The following is a 24735-nucleotide window of genomic DNA, read 5'->3' as shown; positions in this document are numbered from 1 at the left end:
CCCCCCTCCTGCTCCTCCTCCTCCTCTTCCTCCTCCTCCTCCCCCCCCTCCTGCTCCTCCTCCTCCTCTTCCTCCCCCTCCTCCTCCTCCTCCTGTCGTCTCAGTAAAAGTGTTTTTACTTTTTAAAGAAAAGTTTGAAATTCATGAAACATCCTTTGTTGACAGTAAAAGGGGGAGGAGGAGGCGGGGCTTATTTGCTGGAGGGAGGGGCCTCTGATGAAGAGCAGGTGAAGACGAGTGTGTGTTTGAAAAGAGCTGAGGAATGTGTGTGTGTGTGGGGGGGGGGGGGTTAGGAGGGGGAGGAGTCAAACCTCCACTTTAGAAAAAAAATGACAAGGGACAGATGGAGGGATGATAGAAGGAAAGAGGAAGGAAAGTTGAATACAGTGAGAGGTGAAGTCTCCTCCTCTCCTCCCTCCTCACCTCCTCTCCTCCCTCCCTCCCTTGCTTCCTCTCCTCCTCCCCTCTCTCCTTTGTCCTCCTCACATTCCTCTCATCATGATCTGAGTACAGCTGTCACTTCTCCGCCCTCGGGTTAGAAAAGAAGGGATGAAAACACAAACTCTCCCTCCTTTCCTCCTTCATCCCCCCCCATCACCTCCTCCTCACCTCCTCCCCCCCCCATCACCTCCTCATGTCACCACACAGTTTTTTCTTTTCACTCTTTAAGGTGAAATAATCCCTGATGTTTTTTCAGCAGCAAAGACAATCCTGGAAAAAGTGGGAATTGTGATCATTGTAAAATGGGTGGAGCCTAATGTGGGCGGGGCCTACTATGGGCGGAGCCTACTGTGGGTGGAGCCTACTGTTCATCTACGATCATTTGTTTCCGTATTTGTCCAATTTCTGGAATATGACGTAAACATAATAATAACGTTAATAATGTTCATTTACACTAAACTGCGTCAATAAACACGGTCAAAGCTGAAGAAGACAGCGCCTCCTGCTGGTGGATCTGCAGCGTAACAACATGATGATGATGATGATTCCAGCATCAGAAACAAAGTCACAAACAAGGAAACATGAACGGAATCAAAATGGAACGGGGCCTAAAGCAGAGCCTTTTCACAATAAAACACCACCATTCAATGTCCAACACTAAGAAAACCTTTTCACAATAAAACACCACCACGAACATCTTTTCACAATAAAACACTGCCATTCAACGTCTAACGCAAAGAAAACCTTTTCAAAATAAAATAGACGAGTCAGAGCCGTTCAGAGGAGCTTATGAGACGATGTTAACGATGTTAGCAGTAAAACACTGACTTTAGACAAATGACGTATTTATTTACGTGTGTTTACAAAATCACCCGTCAAACACGCAGTAAAGGAAACGGAAACACACACGCGCACACACACACACACACACACACAGATAAACGTATATACCTCCTCTCTGTCTGGTTTGTATAATTTGTATAAACTTTATTCTCCGTCTGTGGTCTGGACAGAGACATAAAGAGTGGACCACCAGGGTCACATGTAAACACTGCGTCTCTTTACTGTGTCACTGTGGATTAAAGCATGAATGTTTGACACTTAAATCTCAGACGTTCACTTCAAATACAAATATAAACAACTGCATTTTCATGTAAAAGTATTTTCTTAAGTCAAATTTAAACCCATTTAATTTTTCCATTTATAATATTTTTTCATGTTCAGTAACTGAAAACTTTCATTTTATTGATTCTTATTTTATGTTCTTAATGTTGTTGATGTGTTTGTTCTGATGCTTCTCTGTGTCACAAACATGACAAACTGCAGCTTTAATGTGTTTCAACAACAAAGACATAAACACATTAAATCAGCTGTTTCAGAAACACAAACTCTGTCTTGACTTTTCTGTTTAAACCTCGTTAATCTTCACTAATCCTCTCAAAAATCTCTGTTCCCGTCCATTTTAGGACATTTACAGGTTTGTGGAGGTCGTCGTCGTCGTGGTAACAGCGTCGCTAACAGCGTCGCTAACGTGTTGAGCAGCTGCTGATGTTTGGACCTGACGAGTCTCAGGAAACGCACAAACACGTAAACACGTAAATAAAGGAGTCGAGTCTCACACTGATCACATGACGCTGTTTACACGCTAACTGTCACGCTAACGTCCGCCACAGTAAACAACGCGCCGTCACTTCCTGTGTCTTCAGTAAACTGCGTCTGCTTGTTTATCAAACATCCCATAATGCACTGCAGACGTGATTTAAAACACTGCACAGATGAGAACGAGTTAATGTTTAACTAAACTGAGCTCAGTCAGTTTACTAAAGTTAAAGTTAAACTAACTCAGACTGAGGGATCACAGAGGACTACTCACTCTCCCACACCAAAGTCACTCACTCTCCCACACCAAAGTCACTCACTCTCCCACACCAAAGTCACTCACTCTCACACACCAAAGTCACTCACTCTCACACACCAAAGTCACTCACTCTCACACACCAAAGTCACTCACTCTCCCACACCAAAGTCACTCACTCTCCCACACCAAAGTCACTCACTCTCCCACACCAAAGTCACTCACTCTCTCACACCAAAGTCACTCACTCTCACACACCAAAGTCACTCACTCTCACACACCAAAGTCACTCACTCTCCCACACCAAAGTCACTCACTCTCCCACACCAAAGTCACTCACTCTCTCACACCAAAGTCACTCACTCTCCCACACCAAAGTCACTCACTCTCACACACCAAAGTCACTCACTCTCCCACACCAAAGTCACTCACTCTCCCACACCAAAGTCACTCACTCTCCCACACCAAAGTCACTCACTCTCACACACCAAAGTCACTCACTCTCACACACCAAAGTCACTCACTCTCACACACCAAAGTCACTCACTCTCCCACACCAAAGTCACTCACTCTCCCACACCAAAGTCACTCACTCTCCCACACCAAAGTCACTCACTCTCTCACACCAAAGTCACTCACTCTCCCACACCAAAGTCACTCACTCTCACACACCAAAGTCACTCACTCTCCCACACCAAAGTCACTCACTCTCACACACCAAAGTCACTCACTCTCCCACACCAAAGTCACTCACTCTCACACACCAAAGTCACTCACTCTCACACACCAAAGTCACTCACTCTCACACACCAAAGTCACTCACTCTCTCACACCAAAGTCACTCACTCTCACACACCAAAGTCACTCACTCTGCCACACCAAAGTCACTCACTCTCCCACACCAAAGTCACTCACTCTCTCACACCAAAGTCACTCACTCTCACACACCAAAGTCACTCACTCTCACACACCAAAGTCACTCACTCTCTCACACCAAAGTCACTCACTCTCTCACACCAAAGTGAATTTTAGTGAATTCAGCTTTTAAAATATTTAATTTAGACTTAACTCAGTGACACAAAGTGACCACACGAGGCAGCAGAGGACCAGCAGCTCCTGTGTCCCTGTGAGCTGGAACACTGGTTTTCTCTATGGACTTTGGTGTGGGAGAGTGAGTGGTTTACAAACTTCAGTTTAACACTGAGATAAAGACGTGATCATGTGACGTAGACATCGTAGACTTAACCTGATGTAGATTTTACACACAAATACATTTTTGTGCTGATCTTTTAAAAACAACCCTTCATCACTCCTCCTCCTCCTCCTCCTCCTCCTCCTCCTCCTCCTCCTCCTCCTCAGTGAAAACATGAGGACGAGCAGACGATGGACGAATGAAAGCTCGTCTTCTTCTGTTTTTTTAGTTTCTGTCTCTTAAAGAAAAGCCGGGTGTTAGCGTAGCTTTACACAGCTGCTCACACACTACAGGAGCCTGTTAGGACACGACGCTAACCCGCTGTCACTCAGACCCTCTGTGTGTGTGTGTGTGTGTGTGTGTGTGTGTGTGTGTGTGTGTGTGTGTGTGTGTGTGTGTGTGTGTGTCACATCAAACCTCAGTGTAATAACGCAGGTCGACAGCGAGGTCAAGTTTCCCGCCATTCACCCGTCCATCATGGCGGCGACGACACGCGGAGCGACGTAAAGACGACGGAACAACAGTGAGTTTGACTGAGGAAACACTGAGGACAGGTGACGGCGTCACGCGGGGGTGAAGTGTTCCACACACACACCGACCAGCAGGGGGCGACGCTCGGTCACAGCTGGACGAAGACAATGCGAGGATCACACTGAGGAGCTCAGGGTCAAATAAACCTAAACCTAAACCTAAACCTGTCCATGACGCAAACAGTGATGCGGAAAACTCAGAGGAATTCACCGACCCTGACGTGGGATCACAAAATGGCCGCCGCTCGCACAAACACGGCTACTTTTATTGCTCATTTCACAGTAAAATCTGTCGTTCACGAAGAACGCTTTCATTTTTAATCAAACACATGACGAGCTCAATAACACCTGCTACAGCTAACAGTGGCTAACTATAGCTACCAGTGGCTAACTATAGCTAACAATAATGAACAGTGGCTAATAATAGCTAATAATAGCTAATAATCTCATGTTTTCATGTTTGATGACGACCAGAGCGTCACTCACTCACTCACTCACTCACTCACTCGTTCACTCACTCACTCACTCACTCACTCACACTAAGCCCCTCCCAACAGCTTGACCTTTGACCTTCTCTGTGCAGAGTTGAAGGATTAGAATGAAGAGAGAGAGAAATAATCTACAGTAAAATAAAAAAAAGATTTTTATTCTGAGCAGTTTTTTTAAATCAAAGAATAAAAACCTTCTTAAATGTGGAATCATTTACAGAAAGTGAAGATTAAGATTAGGATTAAAATCAGGTTCACAGTGAAGGAAACAGAAGTTTAAAGTTTTTAAAATGAGATTAAATCACAGCTTCAGTTAAAATAGATTTAAAAACACCTGATGTTTTAAATTCAGTGAGACTTCAGGAGGAGGAGCTAAAGGGGAGGGGCTAAAGGAGGAGGGGCTAAAGGAGGAGGAGCCTGGAGCTCATGGTGAGAGCGAGTCCTGGGAAAGTGTGGAGGAGAAAACAGGAGGAGAAAGGAGGAGGAGAAAGGAGGAGGAGAAAGGAGGAGGTGCTGTCTCTTTAAATTTGGTGGTAAATCCCTGTTGATTTATGCTGAGGTTCTATTTAAACTTTAGTGTCTTTTAACACTTAATCTGAGATTAACACACTTTAATCTGCTCATTTAAATAAAGAGAATCTAAGTCTGTTTTTAGAGATTAAACTTAAATTAATCAATCAATCTTTTTACTACTTTAATAAACTGATATAATATTGTATATATATATATTTATACAGTACATACATATATACACACAGTATATATATATGTATATAGTACGTATATATATGTATATAGTACATACATATATACACACAGTATATATGTATGTATATAATACAGTATAACACTTGACATGCGTCGACTATGAGTGACTAAATTCCTGGAGTCTTAAATCTTTTCTCTGCAGACCTCCAGGTAGAGGTCAGAGGTCAGAGGTCAGAGGTCAGAGGTCAGAGGTCAGGGCTCCTCCAGGTGTTTGACATGAACGTCTTCACTTCACTTTTACCTTTTCATTAAAGCTCTTTCGTTCACATTAACGTCACGAGTTCAGACACGAGCTCAGCGTCGACTTCAGCTGACGCCACTTTGAGAGGAATTCTGGGTAATTTAGTCCACGCAGTCATCGCAACTGTCACTTTCTGTCAGCGTCACACACGGCCACGCCCATGAAGCCCCGCCTCTGATGAGGTCACAGCAGGCCGAGCGTTGACCTTCAGTGACCTTCAGTGACCTTCAGTGACCTTCAAATCCAAAAACCCTCAACAGAATCCATGTTGTTTCTCGTCTTTGAGAAGAATTCCTGAACATTAATGTATGTGAGTGACGTTAAAGACGCTCCACAGTCTGACCTTTGACCTCAGTCTGACCTTTGACCTCTGACCTCTCACACATGAGATTTAAGGGATTTAGACGCAGGTGAAGACGACTGAGGACGTTTATGTAACAACGAGACAAACACTGTCCATGTTTGTCCTCACAGGAGGACAGAGGAGGACACAGGAGGACGGAGAAGGACAGAGGAGGACACAGTAGGACGGAGGAGGACGGAGAAGGACACAGGAGGATGGAGGAGGACACAGGAGGACAGAGGAGGATACAGGAGGACAGAGGAGGACACAGGAGGACAGAGGAGGACGGAGGAGGATGGAGAAGGACAGAGGAGGACAGAGGAGGACACAGAAGGACAGAGGAGGACACAGGAGGACAGAGGAGGACGGAGAAGGACAGAGGAGGACAGAGGAGGACACAGTAGGACGGAGGAGGACAGAGAAGGACACAGGAGGATGGAGGAGGACACAGGAGGACAGAGGAGGATACAGGAGGACAGAGGAGGACACAGGAGGACAGAGGAGGACGGAGGAGGATGGAGAAGGACAGAGGAGGACAGAGGAGGACGGAGGAGGATGGAGAAGGACAGAGGAGGACAGAGGAGGACACAGAAGGACAGAGGAGGACAGAGGAGGACACAGGAGGACGGAGAAGGACACAGGAGGACAGAGGAGGACACAGGAGGACGGAGAAGGACAGAGGAGGACAGAGGAGGACACAGGAGGACAGAGAAGGACAGAGGAGGACGGAGGAGGACAGAGAAGGACACAGGAGGACAGAGGAGGACAGAGGAGGATACAGGAGGACAGAGGAGGACAGAGGAGGACGGAGAAGGACAGAGAAGGACAGAGGAGGACGGAGAAGGACAGAGAAGGACAGAGGAGGACGGAGAAGGACAGAGAAGGACACAGGAAAACGGAGAAGGACAGAGGAGGACAGAGAAATAAAAGAAAATTTCAGGTGTGAATGTAGAACATAAAGAGAGGAGGAGGAGATGATGAGGAGGTGAAGAGGAGGTGCAGACAGGTGTGTGACCTCCTGTAGAAGCCTCTGTGCTGCAGGGGACGAGGTCGAGGGAGGAGGAGGAGGAGGAGGAGCGGGGGAGGGGAGGGGCCCCCGGGGTTGGGGGGGGGGGTTGGTATCTATGGCGATGACATGGAATGTTAGCGTCGCCCCTGGCAACCCTTCATTAGCTGTTAGCTCTGACAGAACCATGAGGTCTATGAGTCCAGACCTGTTCACATGTCACTGAGGATTCTTCTGCTTCTGCTTCAGCCTCGAGGTCAAAGGTCAAACATGAAGCACATCAACATGATGACATTCATGTGTTCATCAATGTTGTTTAAAGGTCACAGATTAACATGTGTCTAAAACATCAGATTATCTCAATCTCTCTGTGACATCATCGTGTGTGTGTGTGTGTGTGTGTGTGTGTGTGTGTGTGTGTGTGTGTGTGTGTGTGTGTGTGTGTGTGTGTGAGTCAGATTAGTAATATTGTCCAACACAAACATGGTCGTGTCAATAAGTCACTGATTTCTTTCTTCAAACTGTGGAAACAAAACCAGGCAAAAGGAACACACACACACACACACACACACTCACACACACACACACACACACACACACACACACACACACACACACACACACACACACACACACACACACACACACACACACACACACACACACACACACACACACACACACACACACACACACACACACACACACACACACACACACACACTCTGGTTACAGCAACACAAACAACACTGCACTCGTTAGTCTGACTAAGATCCAGCTCAGTCTTAATCAGACTAATGTGATTCATTATCTGACCCTTGTTTAAAACGTCCTCTCGTCTTTGACCCTGACTGTTGGTGAACATCGTCCAACGTCCACAGCAGAGACGTCGTCTCAGTGTGAAGACACTTCAGTGAGTGATTTATGAAGGTGTTCCTCAGGAGAACGTTGAGGAGGTGACGACTCCCACCGTCTGTGGGTCAATGCAGAGTGAGATCAGGTTGTTTTATGGAAAAATGTCCTGAAGACGCTTTAAAAAGTCACTCAGAGAGAGTTCACTGTTCACCTGTCACTCAGGGAAGTGTCTGCAGAGGTTAATCTGTGGAGCTTTACCACGATAAAGACCACACTACACTCTTAGAAATAAGGGTTCCAAAGGGTTCTTATACAAGGGCTGAGGTTCTACCTGGAACCATTTGCTTCTGAAAAACCCTTTTCCCAAAGAAAGGTTTTTTCAAGGGTTCTTGGTAACACTAATGGTTCCAGTAAGAACCATTTTGATCCAGAGAACCCTTTAAAAGGGTTTCCTGAATAAAGAGTTTAAAAAGGTGGTCTTGGAACCCTCCAAAAGGGTTCTCCGATGAGGACAAGCCAAAGAACTGTATATGGTTCTACTTAGCACTTTTATTTCTAACAGTGTATTGAAGATACAGAAGATACACTCTTAGAAATAAGGGTTCCAAAAGTGTTCTTCTACAAGGGCTGAGGTTCTACCTGGAACCATTTGCTCCTTGTCTTTTCCTCAGGAAACGGTTTTTCAAGGGTTCTTGGTAACACTAATGGTTCCAGTAAGAACCAATTTGATCCAGAGAACTCTTTAAAAGTCTTTTCCTGAATAAAGGGTTTAAAAAGGGTTCTTGGTGGAACCCTCCAAAAGGGTTCTCCTATAAGGACAAGCCGAAGAACCTTATATGGTTCTACTGAGCACTTTTATGTCTAAGAGTGTCTGAACCCTTTTGGACCAACATGAACCAACACGATGTTGTTGTTCGTTGGTAGAACGTCACGTTACGTTCTTCACTGACGCGTCAGACACAGCGTTCACCAGGTTCTACCACAGTGAGCTTCACTGTGATGGAACCACAGCTTCAGACTCTTCATAGAACACAAAGATCAGTCCTTTAACGTTCATTTAAACCACTTCATTAAACTCAAACCTTAACCAAACTTTTCTCTTAAACGTCATCTTTCCACCAATTTTCCTGAAAATCCATCATGTTTTCTTTACTCCTGAGCGGAGGTAATAAAGAGGGAGTGAGTGCTGCTCATCAGCGCTGTCACACATGATGAATGGTTGCTGGTTCAACTGCAGGGCGTGGATGATGGTTTGACGCTCAGCAACAAAACACTGTAAATTACACCAGACCAGTGTGGTATTTTCCCTCTGGACTGAGGCTGAAAGACAAATTGAGCTTTCTGTGATTTACGACGTCCACAGTGACACAGCTGACTGACAGTGTGTGTGTGTGTGTGTGTGTGTGTGTGTGTGTGTTATATCAGCGCCATGATACCATCTCACATTTATGCAAATCCAACCAAGGCTTGAAGAAACTTGAAGTCACGAGAAATCACACGACGCTAGATTCAGTCGTCAAGTTTCTTTTTTTTCCGCTCGACATGAAAAAGTCTCGTAGCAACAAAACAGACGAGTATTTTGAAAACAAGAGTTTATCTTCAGATCAGACACGACTGAACTGAGCAGGATTTGTCTTTTAAAGCATTAAACCTACAAGTTATTGCCTTCACAGATGCGTCGGACAATAAGCTGCAGCTGCAGCCACAGGCACAGTTTGGCAGCTGCTTCTCGAAAGTTATGAGCACAAAAAAAAACACGGCGGGAAAATCCAATAAAGACGTTTGTGGACGAAGAAAAGTTCTGTGTTTTCTGACGGAGGTGAAGTTACCTGAGCGTAAGACAAAGAGCTGCAAACACAGAGCAGGCAACGCTAATTACAGGGACACACACACACACACACACACACACATGTGATGTGACAATGATAGTGTTCCATCACAGCAGGTTACCACGCACACACACGGTCGCCACGGATACGGGGCGTAACCAGGTGGAAAACTGGGAATTATGTCAAAGTGAAGAGGAAAAATGAAAGTCCAACGTTTTTTTTAACATGAAAAAGAAACGGTTTTAGCAGAAAAAGACGACGACGCTGAGCTGAGAGTCACGAAAAAGAGTCAACTTCAACAAAAAAAGATGTTCTTCACTTCAAATCAAAGTATTTTCTGTCCTTATTTGTGTTTTTCAGTGCGTTCTTACAATTCTGACAAAACTACAAAAAAGCTAAATGGCTAACTAGCTTAAAACCGTTTAAAAACAAAACTTAGAGTCTCTGTGTTGGAACACGGCTAAAGCTAGCACTACCATGCTAAAGGCAAAGTTAAACCGGTCCATGTCCATGAACAAAGTGATAATCTTATTTTCTGGATTAAAGCAAAAAACACCAAAACAAGTTAATTCCGTACGTTAGCAATTGCTTCCAGTCTTAAAAAAAAACACGAAGAAACGCTAAACCAAACATTCCTGGATGCTAACTAGCTTAAATTCCTAAAGGGTGAAGTCGATAATTCCACTGAAACCACGATAAATATTTCACTAACATTCGCTTCGGGCCAAGAGTTTCTCCTTTGAAGGTTAGCGTTAGCGCTAGCAAAGTTAAACAGGATATTAGCCGCCGTTGTTTTGGTTTGGTTAGCGTTAGCTGCCGGCTACAAACATGTGACGCGGCTGTGGAGCCTGGTGTGTAATTAATGTCTCCATTAAAGACCATTAATGTTCATTTAAAAGCATAAACACACACACACACAGACACACACACACACACACACACACACACGCACACACACACACACACACACACACACACACACACACACACACACACACACACACACACACACACACACACACACACACACACACAGTCTCTGCACAGACTTGTGTGATAATTGCAGGAGGAGAAAACGTCTGATCGTCTAAAGTCAAAGTTAATGACGAGACATTTCCACGTTTTCAAAAACAACGTCAAATTCCTCGCAGGAGATTTTGAACGAAGAAGAAAGAAAAATCGGAAACGACGCGGAAAAAAAACTGAGACGACCTGTCAATCATGAGGAAAACAGAGAAAGACGCAGAAAAAACACCAACGAAGAAGAAAACGTTCAATGTTCATCCTGAAAATTTGACTCAAAACAACTGATGATGTGTTATTTTTACTCTACAGGGTGTTAACCAGTGAGTTAACTAGTGAGTTAACTAGTGAGTTAACTAGTGAGTTAACTAGTGAGTTAACTAGTTAACGCACTAGTTAACTAGTTAACGCACTAGTTAACTGACAACCCTCTCATAACGTGACTGTTCACTGTAAACATGTTCCTTCATTTGAATCTTTTCTGCTTTTAATCCTAAAACAAACGTGAATAATCTGAGTCCATGAGATTAACGATGAACGATGTTCAGATTAACGATGTTCAGATTAAAGATGTTCAGATTAACGATGTTCAGATTGAACACAAACAAGTTTGGGATTTTGTTGTTTGATAAAAAGAAGAAGAAAAAGAAAAAGAGCAACAACATCATCAGTGTTTAAAAAGACGGTGAAGACAGACGTGGTTTGGACGACTAATCCTTGTGAAGAGGAGAAACAGCCTGAGGCCAGAGATGACATTAAGAAGAAGAGGAGGAAGAGGAGGAGGAAGAGGGAGAGGAGGAGGAGGAGGAGGAGGAGGAGGAGCAGAGACCGGGAACGTCAGACAAGCTACGACAGATCTCCACCGACCAAACATCAGCCAAACATCAGCCAAACATCAGCCCCACCTCATCGTCTCTGACAAAACCCTCTCACTCTGCAGATAGACAGAACCCCCTCCTCTTCCTCCTCCTCTTCCTCCTCCTCCTCCTCCTCCTCCTCCTCCTCCTCTTCCTCCTCCTCCTCACCCCCCCCCCTCCTTCTCTAAATCCTCCTCTTTTCACTCGATGCCAAAAGAATCAAAGACAAAGTGAAAACGTGGAGAGCGAGTGATGGAATGTGAAGCTGCCTTTGTGTCACCGTGACCTTTGACCTCTGGGCTTCACCGTGACCGATGTGTGTGTGTGTGTGTGTGTGTGTGTGTGTGTGTGTGTGTGTGTGTGTGTGTGTGTGTGTGTGTGTGTGTGTGTGTGTGTGTGTTAAACCATTAAAAACGTTTGATTTCAACAAATCAGATCAATCGTCTTCATCAGAGATCACCTGTCAATCAAAGCTCTGACTCCAGCTGTGAAGACAACTGAGGAATGAAGGAATGAAGGAGGTGAAGATGGACAGAAGATCATCGTAAACATCAGCGTCTGTCAGCAACGTAACTCCTCCTCCTCCTCCTCCTCCTCCTCCTCCTCCTCACGCTAATGTCAATTCTGCTAATTTTAAAATCACTCGTCTCTCTTTGTTGATTCAGGACGAGAAGAAGCAGAATCTCTGGAAAAGTTTAGAAGCTTTGAGCTGAAGATTCAAACTCTAACACTGACACAAAAACAAGGTTCAGACCTGACTTTTAGACCAGGAGGCCAAAGCCCAGCTACAGGAAGAGGAACCTTAGAGGAACCTTAGAGGAACCTTAGAGGAACTTTAGAGGAACTTCAGAGGAACTTCAGAGGAACTTTAAAGGAACTTTAGAGGAACTTTAGAGGAACTTTAGAGGAACTTTAGAGGAACTTTAGAGGAACTTTAGAGGAACCTTAGAGGAACTTTAGAGGAACTTCAGAGGAACTTCAGAGGAACTTTAAAGGAACTTTAGAGGAACTTTAGAGGAACTTTAGAGGAACCTTAGAGGAACTTTAGAGGAACTTTAGAGGAACTTTAGAGGAACTTTCTGTTCTCATGCAGATGTTCCTCAGAACATTTTCATCAAATTCAACTATTTGCTTAAGTTTTATAGACAAAGTAATTAATGGATTGACAATAATCAATAGTCGCAGATAAGACGTCAGAAGACGAGTGTGGATTCAGATTCAGGCTCAGGTTCTTCTAAACTTGACTTTCTCTGTTCTGACAAGAAATCCAGTAAAAATACAGAAGTCTGTGATTCTGAGAAGAAGAAGAAGAAGAAGATGATGATGATGATGAAGATGAAGATGACGGGGTTTTCCCAGAGGAGAAATCATCACGTCTGTCATCACACACACACACACACACACACACACACACACACACACACACACACACACACACACACACACACACACACACACACACACACACACACACACACACACACACACACACACACACACACACACACACACGTCAGAGCTTTAACCTTCACAGGTTTATAGGTTTACTAATGCACTCACACACAAGTGCTTTGACTCCTCCTCCTTCAGAGGAAAGTGCTCAGGAGGAGGTGAAGGAGGAGGTGAGGGAGGAGAGAGGAGGTGAAAGAGGAGGTGAGAAGGGAGGTGAGGGAGGAGACAAGAGAGGAGGTGAAAGAGGAGGTGAAGGAGGAGGTGAGAGAGAGAGGAGGTGAGAGAGGAGGTGAAGGAGGAAGTGAGAGAGGAGGTGATGTTACTGCTGCTGCTTATAAACTTATCTCAGAACCAGGATGAAGCCCCGCCCCTGTTCAGGATGAAGCCCCGCCCCTGTTCAGGATGAAGCCCCGCCCCTCTGCCTCATAAATCAGTCTGATTAACTCTGACACTTTTTCTTCTTCTATTGAATCTTTTTATCAAACTTATTTCATTGTGTGTGTGTGTGTGTGTGTGTGTGTGTGTGTGTGTGTGTGTGTGTGTGTGTGTGTGTGGGTGTGTGTGTGTGTGTGTGGGTGTGGGTGTGGGGGGGGGGGGTGGGTGTGTGTGTGTGTTGTGCGTCAGTGAAGACAAACAGAAGGGTGAAGCCTGGAGGCTGAAGATGAACACACACACACACATGTACCATCATCTTCATCGTCTTCATCTTCTTCTTCATCATCATCATCATCTTCATCTCTAACGTGTTTTAATTATTTCTTCTTTAAAAACACGACATGTTCAGAAATGTCTGACATTAGAAAACCTTCATCTGTGATTATTATTGTTCATGTGTTTGTATCAATAAAGTTCAACAACTTTATTAACTTTAACATCTGTGACACTTTTGAACATAAGGTTTTTGTTGGTGACAGAGTGAGAGGGTGAAGGAGTGAGAGGGTGAGGAGTGAGAGGGTGAGGAGTGAGAGGGTGAGAGGGTGAGGAGTGAGAGGGTGAGGAGTGAGAGGGTGAGGCGTGAGAGGGTGAGGAGTGAGAGGGTGAGGAGTGAGAGGGTGAGAGGGTGAGGAGTGAGAGGGTGAGGAGTGAGAGGGTGAGGAGTGAGAGGGTGAAGGAGTGAGAGGGTGAGGAGTGAGAGGGTGAGAGGGTGAGGGGTGAGAGGGTGGGAGGGTGAGGGATGAAGGAGTGAGAGGGTGAGGAGTGAGAGGGTGGGAGGGTGAGGGGTGAGAGGGTGAGAGAGTGAGAGGGTGGGAGGGTGAGGGGTGAGAGGGTGAGAGAGTGAGAGGGTGAGGGATGAAGGAGTGAGAGGGTGAGGAGTGAGAGGGTGAGGAGTGAGAGGGTGAGGCGTGAGAGGGTGAGGAGTGAGAGGGTGAGGAGTGAGAGGGTGAAGGAGTGAGAGGGTGAGGAGTGAGAGGGTGAGGCGTGAGAGGGTGAGGGGTGAGAGGGTGGGAGGGTGAGGGATGAAGGAGTGAGAGGGTGAGGAGTGAGAGGGTGGGAGGGTGAGGGGTGAGAGGGTGAGAGAGTGAGAGGGTGGGAGGGTGAGGGGTGAGAGGGTGAGAGAGTGAGAGGGTGAGGGATGAAGGAGTGAGAGGGTGAGGAGTGAGAGGGTGAGAGGGTGAGGAGTGTGAGGGTGAGGGATGAAGGAGTGAGAGGGTGAGGAGTGAGAGGGTGAGGAGTAACAGTGCAGCTGATCTCTCCTCACTTAAAGTTTCTGGAATGTTTCAGAATAAAAAGACCTGAAGAAACATGATGAGTCATGTTAGGATCTACAGGAATTTAACTGAGGAGGAGAGAGGAGGAGGAGAGAGGAGAGAGGAGGAGAGAGGAGGAGAGAGGAGAGAGGAGGAGAGAGGAGGAGAGAGGAGGAGAGAGGAGGAGAGAGGAGAGAGGAGGAGAGAGGAGGAGAGAGGAGGAGAGAGGAGGAGAGGAGGAGAGCATGGTCGTCAGTGTCAGTTTAAGTTAAATCAGTTTCTGTTTTAATCTAAAATCATTTTTTATTGATGAGCTTTTTCTCTTTGTCATGATTTTAAATTCAATTCATTAAAGTTTTGCAAACTTACACTTTGATCAATATGATCTTTGATTTTTAGGATCAATGATGATGATGATGATGATGATGATGATGATGATGATGAAGATGATGATGATGATGAAGATACTGAAGTTAGATTCTGTTCATTTTCATCATCATTTAGGACAGAAAATAATGTCTGTGACAATAAATTAAAAATGGCTTCTGAGGTTAAAGAATCTAAATCATCTGCTGTGACCTTTGACCTCCTCCTCTCCTCCTCTCCTCCTCTCCTCCTCCTCTCTCCTCCTCTCCTCTCCTCCTCCTCCTCTCCTCCTCCTCTCCTCTCCTCCTCTCCTCCCCTCCTCTCATCTCCTCCTCTCCTCTCCTCCTCTCCTCTCCTCCTCCTCCTCCTCTCCTCTCCTCCTCTCCTCCTCCTCTCCTCCTCTCCTCCTCTCTCCTCTCCTCCTCCTCCTCTCCTCTCCTCTCCTCCTCCTCCTCTCTCCTCTCTCCTCCTCCTCTCCTCCTCTTCTCCTCCTCCTCTCCTCCTCCTCCTCTCTCCTCCTCTCCTCTCCTCTCTCCTCCTCTCCTCTCCTCTCCTCCTCTCCTCTCTCCTCTCTCCTCTCTTCCTCTCTCCTCTCTCCTCTCTCCTCTCTCCTCTCTTCCTCTCTCCTCTCATCTCCTCTCTCCTCCTCTCCTCCTCCTCCTCTCCTCTCCTCCTCCTCCTCCTCCTCCTCCTCCTCACCTGAGTGTGATGTTTTCTTTAAAACAACATCAGTAACAAACACAGAGATAATCTCAAAAACCTTCCTCAGGTTTTAGTGGAGATTAAGATTAAAGAAGAATAAAGATTCTAAAAACATTTAAAACACGTCAGAAAAGTCACTACTTCCTGTTTGTGTCCTCATGGTCCTAAATATTATCGTGATATCCTTCGTAAATCGCGTCGTAACGTGAATGAATGACAAGCTAGTAGCATTTAGCCTAGTTAGCAGGTTTCCTGTGCAGTTTCAGGTATTAGCCATTAGCTCCTTAAAGAGCACAGTTAGCTTCTGTTTAACAAGCTAAAAGAACATGACATCAAAGCTTTGACTGACACACAGTAACCACACGGTAACCACACTGTAACCACACGGTAACCATGGTAACAGGAGCACAGACCACCCAATGAAGTCGTCTGTCACTCATTCACATTCATGTTTTCACTCAGACTTCACAGCACTGACATTCACTCCATCATCAAACTACATCAGCGTTGACCTTTGACCTTAATGAGGTCGTTATTGTCTTCATCTGGTTAAAAGGAGCCACTTTGCTCACTATGAGATTACAGATTATATTTTATAAATGAGATTACAGATTATATTTTATAAATGAGATTATAGATTATATTTTATAAATGAGATTACAGATTATAATTTAAAAATGAGATTACAGATTATATTTTATAAATGAGATTACAGATTATAATGTATAAATTACAGATTATATTTTATAAATGAAATTATAGATTATGATTCATAAATGAGATTACAGATTATATTTTATTAATGAGATTACAGATTATAATGTATAAATTACAGATTATATTTTATAAATGAAATTATAGATTATGATTCATAAATGAGATTACAGATTATATTTTATAAATGAGATTACAGATTATGATTTATAAATGAGATTATAGATTATGATTCATAAATGAGATTACATATTATAATGTATAAATTACAGATTATATTTTATAAATGACAATATAAGATTTTTTTTAATGAAATATGAATAAGTCAAAAACTGTGTCTTCAGGCAGAGATTGGCCAACGTGTGTGGGCGTGGCCTCCCCTCACTTAAATATACATGAGGTGGGCGTGGTCTGAATAGTGAATGAGTGAGAGCAGGTTCACTCAAACATTTAGTGTTCACATATTTCACAGATTCACGTATTCACTCCGTCAGGCGACAGGAAGTGAAACATGAGGGAAAATCTAATCTGCGCAAAAACATTTCAAAATAAAATAAAATAAACAACAAAAACAACACAGCGTGAATAAGTGAATGAGGACTTACTGCGTGCGCAGATCTGAGCAGCAACACTGCGACTGCAAACACACACAACCTGCACACACACACACACACACACACACACACACACACACACACACACACACAGCGGTGAGTCAGGTAACTGTTACCCGGAGCTGAGTCGATGTGAAGCCGCGTCACAGAATCTCAGCTCCGCTAAAGTTTGAACATTTAAACATTTAAATATTTAAACATTAATTTCATTTACTTCGTTACTTTGTGACTCACCTGAGCTTCATGTTGTGTCAGAGATGAAGATGAAGATGAAGATGAAGATGATGAAGAAGCTCGATCTTCTCTCTTCAGATCACTGACGGTCACGCGCGCTCATCCAAGAAAAACCTCACCAGACCAGGACCAGCGTCTGTTCCTCTGCGCACACACACACACACACAGTGATGAAGTAGTTCCACAGAGACACACACGGACACACACTTACACACACACAGACAGAGACAGAGTTATAATCTGGATTATTTAGTCTCGCGCTCACCAGAGTCTCGTGCTGAAGTCGCTGCTGCTGCTGCTGCGATTCTTCAGCTTCAAACTTCAAACTGCAGCAGAGCAGAGGGGGAGGGGGAGGAGCCAGCGGCTGTCACTCAAAGACAACGCCCCGCCCCCAACCCCCCCTCTGCCTCACACACACACACACACAGAATAAAGAGAATTAAAGTCACTTTATTCAGAATAAACTGAAACATTTTTACATTAAACTTTAAAAAGTGAGTTTTTCACATTAATGTTTTAAAGTCTTTTCAAAATAAAAGCGAGTTTCTTCAACAACTGCTGAAGTTTTTTTTACTCTTTCACAGAAAAACTATCAATGACTTTGATTTATGACATTTTTACAACAAAGAAAAGTTCAAATAATCTTAAACACAAACAGGTTTTTATTCTTTAACTTTTCAGGAAATCTGCACAAATGTGGGAAAAAAATCTAAAGTTATAAAATAATGTGTATTAACAATAATCCTGATCCACGAGGTTAACTCTGATGTTCTTCTGTAATCTGGAATAATGAAACAATAATCTGCAGATCACAGTCACTGCTTCACTTTTCTCAGATTAGAAACTTTTTAAAAACTTTTCTGTTTCAATCCAGTGAAGAATTTAGACTGTGTGTGTGCGCGTGTGCGCGCGTGCGTGCGTGTGTGTGTGTGTGTGACAGGAGTCAGGGAGAATATTTAACCTTTAATAATCTGGCAGGAATGTAACGTGTCCGGGCTCATAGAACATGTCAAATAAAGGTTTAATGCCAAACCTTTTTTCTGAGCCTCGAGGCGCAGAAGAAGAGTCGGGATTGAAGACACGCGCGCGAGACAATGTGTCCTTCCGCCGCTGCCGGGTCCTAACGCCGTCCTCAATCTGCACAATAATCCACAAATAATCCCATTATTAAGAGTGGAACAGCAGGAGATGATGTATCTGTGGTCGCTATGGAAACATTTAGGTGCGTAAAAAGTGTCCAAAGGTGAGTGCGCGAGGACAAGTCCGCTGCAGTGAAGGTGCAGTGGGGGGGGATATCAGTGCGCGTGAGTCTGGGAAGTAGATCCGGCAGATTAGGACTGAGAGAAGAGAGGAGGAAAAGTTCGAGAGAGAGAATCAGAGGAGAAGAGAGGAGCAGAGCGAGCACGAGCCAGAGCGCGAGGACACGAAGAAGAAGAAGAGCGTGAAGTTTCTTCTTCTTCTCTGCAGCTGCTGCGCGAGCCTGTCATGCGCTCAGAGAAGAACCCGAACCACAACCACAACCAGAACCTGAACCAGGACCTGAACCAGGACCTGAACCAGGACCTGAACCAGGACCAGGAGCGAACCACAGTCCGTTAAACAGCGCAGCGTCGGATCCGCGTTCGATTCAAAATGAACCTGCGACTCTTCATCGTCCTCTGTGTCGCCGTGCGACACGCATACTCTGCGGTAAGTGCGCACACTCACAGACAGCACTGAGGACCGGGACCGGGTCTGGACCGGGTCTGAATAATAATAATGATGCTGTTACAGCACTGACACTGTGTCTCTATGACTCAGTCTGTGTCCTGATCCGGATCCAGGATCAGGACACAGACTGAATCAGATCTGTTCACTTTATTCTTCCAGATTATCATTTAATCTCCACATTTATACTGCACACACACACACACACACACACACACACACACACACACACACACACACACACACACACACACACACACACACACACACACACTGTCTTTAATGTGTGTGTGTGTGTGTGCGTGTGTGTGTTTGCAGAATCTTTAACTTTAGTGAACTTTCCTCTCAGTGTGTGTGTGTGTGTGTGTGTGCGCGCGCGCGCCCTCATGTCATAGTCAAACAGGATGAATATTCATGAGCACATTAATTATTAATCAGCACTGCTCACGCGCCGATTCACTTGACTCCGCCCACAGACGCACATTTTGGGGCGTGTCCAATCAAGCAGCTATGTGTGTGTGTGTGCGTGTGAGACATGAGGACATTTGTCCAGGAGACATGAGACAACATGTCCAACACTTCCTGATCAGGTCTTTGATTATTGATCTTTATCAGAAAATCTGAAATAATTTGGACAAATATTTGTAAACTTTTTTATAAAAATCTGTTTTTCTCAACAATTTGTCCTGATTTTATAAAAACAGAAAAAAAACCTCCATAAAAAGTGAATAAAAAGTTGATAAAATGACTTTGTATTTTAAATCATAATCTCGGGTCCTGGGCTGACATGGGTGATGCAGCGCCCCCTTGTGGCTCTTCAGAATATGTGAAAAAGTCTCTTCACGATTTTCTACGTTAATGTGAAAAAAATTCACCAGAATCACGATAAATGGTCTGAAACGTACCTGTGAGTTCAGAGTGCTGCCCCCTGCTGGTCACTGAGACGACTGTGTTTCCTGAAACACAGATGAACACACGAGGGCGTCAGTGAGCACAGGAAGTGTCGCTTTATTTGTCGACATTGATTTGCTGTCATGGAGACGTCTGGGAAAAGGGGCGTGGTCACTTCAATCTGTCTGTCACCACAGCTCTGAGCACTGAGGCCCCCTGGTGGAAGACACGGGTGTGACCCGCCCACACTCTGAAACTCCGCCCTGTTTTAACATTTATGTCAAAGTATTTAAATATTACTTCAGTTAAAGAATCAAGTTCATGATGTTAAATTACTTTAGTTTGAATTCATTTAGTTTAATTTCATTACAAGATTGTCAAAAACTTTTAAAAAAACTGAAAATAAACTACTGTCAAACATTTACTTTGCAAATTTCAAAAATAAATATAACGATGAAATACATTTAACTATAAATATAAAATAAATATTTAAAAAATAAACATTTCAGTACAAAAAAGTGAACTTTTTTATAAAAAGGTGGAACTTAGGTCATCTTTAAAATGTGACTGTGTGTGTGTGTGTGTGTGTGTGTGTGTGTGTGTGTGTGTGTGTGTGTGTGTGTGTGTGTGTGTGTGTGTGTGTGTGCGTGTGTGTGTGTGTGTCTCAGCCAGGTGAGGGAGTTCAGGTGTAACATAAACCTGCAGCTTTTCTCTTTGAAACACCGCAACAACCCACACACTCTTTTAATTTAATGCACGCACACACACACACAGTCTACACACACACACACACACACACACACACACACACATTCATGTTAACATAGCAACACAGTTTTCCACCACAATCTCCACCTGTGATGTCATATGATAGTTAAGGGAAACCCTGTTTGTGTGTGTGTGTGTGTGTGTGTGTGTGTGTGTGTGTGTGTGTGTGTGTGTGTGTGTGTGTGTGTGTGTGTGTGTGTGTGTGTGTGTGTGTGTGTGTGTGTGTGTGTGTGTGTGTGTGTGTGTGTGTGTGTGTGTGTGTGTGTGTCTCCAGCCATAACATCCTCTGATAAACATCTCATATCTTGTTGAAAAGTGGGAGGAGCTTGTGTCTCAGTCAAAACGTCTCATTTATCTTCAAATCGAGTCACGACACGGAAAAAAAAGACAAGTTCAGTTGTTTTAAATTCATAAAAGTTCAGTTTAAATGAATTCTAATAAGTCATGAACTTTATTTTGAAGGAAATGTGTTCAAATCATTCATTAACTTTATTTTGAAGGAAACTGTGTTCAAATCATTCATTAACTTTATTTTGAAGGGAAATGTGTTCATATAACTCAATGCCTTTATTTTGAAGGAATTGTGTTCATAAAACTCAATACCTTTATTTTGAAGGAAATTGTGTTCAAACAACTCAACTTTATTTTGAAGGAAATTGTGATCATATTATTAATTTACTTTATTTTGAAGGAAACTGTGATCATATAATTCATTAACTTTATTTTGAAGGTGTTGTGTTGATACAAACCAAAGTTCATGAGTTACATCATCTTCAGTTTGTGAACTTTACTTTGAAAAAACTTTGAATATTTGAGTTTAACAATTTTTTTTTAGACTGTGTGTGTGTGTGTGTGTGTGTGTGTGTGTGTGTGTGTGTGTGTGTGTGTGTGTGTGTGTTAACACTTCAGTGTCAGTGAGGATTAACAGTTTAACTAAAGTCACTGAGAAACAACAACAAACTGTTTATACACACACACACACACACACAGACACACACAGAGACACACACACACACACACACAGACAGACAGACACACACACACACACACACACACACACACACACAGTAGTACTTGTTGCAGTAGCAGCATCAGTCGCAGTCATAGTACTGACGCAGTACTGACAGAAGTTAAACTACTTCTAACATTGACAAGTACTGATGGAGCAGAGAATACCATTAGGATTTGAAGTAGTAGTACAAGTACTAGAGAGTATTCAAATACTGTGAGTATCACTGGTTAAATATTGCAGAAATTATAGTATTAGTACGCAGAAGTACACAATGTTACAGTAGTTGATGGATTAGTAGTAGTTGCTGTAGTAGTACTCGCAGTGGTACTACTAAAGTCATGCTTTTGCAATACTTGTTAAATAAGTATTTCAATGGGTTAGTACTAACAGTAGTCGTGAACGCAGTAAAAAGTATACACATGTTGTAGTTTGACAGTCATATTCAAGTGGTATTTTGAGTTGTTCAGTAGTGCAGTAGTGGTAGTATTTATGCAGTTGTTTTAAATAGTACTGCAGTAAAAGCAACAGTTGTGCAGTAGTAGTAGTTGTTCATAGTAATACAAGTAAAGATGTAGTAGTTGTTAGTAGTAATACAAGTAAAGATGTAGTAGTTAGTAGTAATACGATCAAAGATGTAGTAATTGTTAGCTGTAATACAAGTAAAGATGTAGTAGTTAGTAGTAATACGAGTAAAGACGTAGTAGTTGTTAGTAGTAATACGATCAAAGATGTAGTAGCTGTAAGTAGTAATACCAGTAAAGATGTAGTAGTTGTAAGTAGTAATACTAGTCAAGATGTAGTGGTAGTAGGTTTCAGCACTAGAAGTACATGTAGTAGTCATAAAAGTAGAAATACTAGTGGCATCAGGAAATATAGTAGTACTTTGTAGTAGTTTTTAGTGTTAATACTTGTAAAGATGTAGTAGTTTTAGTAGTACAGTAGAAAAAGGTACCATTAGCTTTAGTTGTAGCATCAACAGTAACAGTTGTAGTAATTGTAGTATTTTTTGTAGTACAAGCAGTAGTTTTAACATAAACAGAGGAAGTATTTATTTATAATATTTTATTGATCAATAAAATACTAAAACTATGATTAGCGTTAGCTTTAGCTTTAGTGTCAGTAGTAACTCTGTACTCCACAGTTATTATGGTCTGTCTGTCTCTTGTCTCCGTCTTCAGCAAAGTAAACATTTACTCTGACGCTTTAGAGGTCAAAGGTCAAAGGTCAAAGGTCTCATCTGCTCTCCACAGGTGATTCTGAGCCCTGCCCCCGGTGGTGAGAGGTGAAAGTGCAGCGTTTGTTCACAGACTGTTGAGATTACAGCAGAACTTTGTGGATTAAGTTACAGATTAAGTGTTTTGGTGATTGACATCATATGTTTGTGATTAGTCCTTTAATCTGACGTTAGACTTTAAATGGGATTATTGTCATAATGTTAATGTTTTATATTAATTATATTAATTAAAGTCATAATCTACAGCTTCATGCTTTTAAAAACGGATTTTATCGACCGTTTGTCCAACATCTGCTGGAGTTATTTTTAAACCAGGATCTGGATCTGAACCAGGATCTGGATCTGAACCAGGATCTGGATCTGAACCAGGACTAACCGTTCAGTCCTCAGTCGTCTTTACCAAAAGTTTATCGTTCATTTGAGACGAGGAAGATCATCAGTGTGTGTGTGTGTGTGTGTGTGTGTGTGTGTGTGTGTGTGTATGTGTGTGTGTGTGTGTGTGTGTGTGTGTGTGTGTGTGTGTGTGTGTGTGTGTGTGTGTGTGTGGCTACCTGACAAGTCCTCCTCCACAGAGCAGTCACAGGACGTTCTTCTTCCTCCTCCGTCTTCCTGACCTGGTTTTCCAGGTTGTTTTCTCAGTCTCTGTCTCTCAGAGGACAGACAGAGGACAGACGTGAGGACAGACGTGAGGACAGACGTGAGGACAGACAGAGGACAGACGTGAGGACAGACGTGAGGACAGACGTGAGGACAGACAGAGGACAGACGTGAGGACAGACGTGAGGACAGACGTGAGGACAGACAGAGGACAGACGTGAGGACAGACGTGAGGACAGACGTGAGGACAGACAGAGGACAGACATGAGGACAGACAGAGGACAAACAGAGGACAGACAGAGGACAGATGTGAGGACAGACAGAGGACAAACAGAGGACAGACATGAGGACAGACAGAGGACAGACAGACAGACAGACAGAGGACAGACGTGAGGACAGACAGAGGACAGACAGAGGACAGACGTGAGGACAGACAGAGGACAGACAGAGGACAGACAGAGGACAAACAGAGGACAGACAGAGGACAGATGTGAGGACAGACAGAGGACAGATGTGAGGACAGACAGAGGACAGATGTGAGGACAGACAGAGGACAGATGTGAGGACAGACAGAGGACAAACAGAGGACAGATGTGAGGACAGACGGGACAAACAGAGGACAGACATGAGGACAGACAGAGGACAGACAGACAGAGGACAGACGTGAGGACAGACAGAGGACAGATGTGAGGACAGACAGAGGACAAACAGAGGACAGACAGAGGACAGATGTGAGGACAGACAGAGGACAAACAGAGGACAGATGTGAGGACAGACGGGACAAACAGAGGACAGACATGAGGACAGACAGAGGACAGACAGACAGAGGACAGACGTGAGGACAGACAGAGGACAGACGTGAGGACAGACAGAGGACAGACAGAGGACAGACGTGAGGACAGACAGAGGACAGATGTGAGGACAGACAGAGGACAAACAGAGGACAGACATGGGGACAGACAGAGGACAGACAGACAGACAGAGGACAGACAGAGGACAGACGTGAGGACAGACAGAGGACATATGTGAGGACAGACAGAGGACAGACAGAGGACAAACAGAGGACAGACATGAGGACAGACAGAGGACAGACGTGAGGACAGACAGACAGAGGACAGACGTGAGGACAGACAGACAGACAGACAGACAGAGGACAGACCAGAGGACAGACATGAGGACAGACGTGAGGACAGACAGAGGACAGACGTGAGGACAGAGGACAGACCAGAGGACAGACAGACAGAGGACAGACAGAGTCCTGCTGCAGGACAAAGACACAGAGACACAGACAGGATGTTGTTCAGAGCAGAAAAGTCAATAAAGACGAG

General features: G+C 43.9%; 2 protein-coding genes across 2 annotated transcripts in view; one reads left to right on the top strand and one right to left on the bottom strand.

Moving 5' to 3' along the window:
* The window catches only part of col4a6 (collagen, type IV, alpha 6), a gene marked incomplete at its 3' end in the record, with an annotated part of 70304 nt that extends 52733 nt beyond the window's left edge, over positions 1–17571 (bottom strand). The window contains exons 1-3 of the mRNA XM_083907880.1: positions 17464–17571; positions 17199–17342; positions 16956–17004 (exon numbers count right to left, since the gene is read on the bottom strand). Of these exons, the coding sequence (XP_083764006.1) occupies positions 16956–17004; positions 17199–17209 (60 nt within the window). The 5' untranslated portion in view covers positions 17210–17342; positions 17464–17571. The remainder of the gene's footprint in view (positions 1–16955; positions 17005–17198; positions 17343–17463) is intronic.
* A 1219-nt stretch (positions 17572–18790) lies between these two features.
* Positions 18791–24735, top strand: part of col4a5 (collagen, type IV, alpha 5 (Alport syndrome)) — a 29636-nt gene continuing 23691 nt past the window's right edge. Inside the window, exon 1 of the mRNA XM_083910842.1 lies at positions 18791–18887. Within this exon, the coding sequence (XP_083766968.1) occupies positions 18831–18887 (57 nt within the window). The 5' untranslated portion in view covers positions 18791–18830. The remainder of the gene's footprint in view (positions 18888–24735) is intronic.

The sequence above is a fragment of the Microchirus variegatus genome, assembly GCF_963457635.1.
Source record: "Microchirus variegatus genome assembly, chromosome: 2".
NCBI classification, from domain to species: Eukaryota; Metazoa; Chordata; class Actinopteri; order Pleuronectiformes; family Soleidae; genus Microchirus; species Microchirus variegatus.
This window is presented reverse-complemented; position numbering and strand designations above follow the sequence as displayed.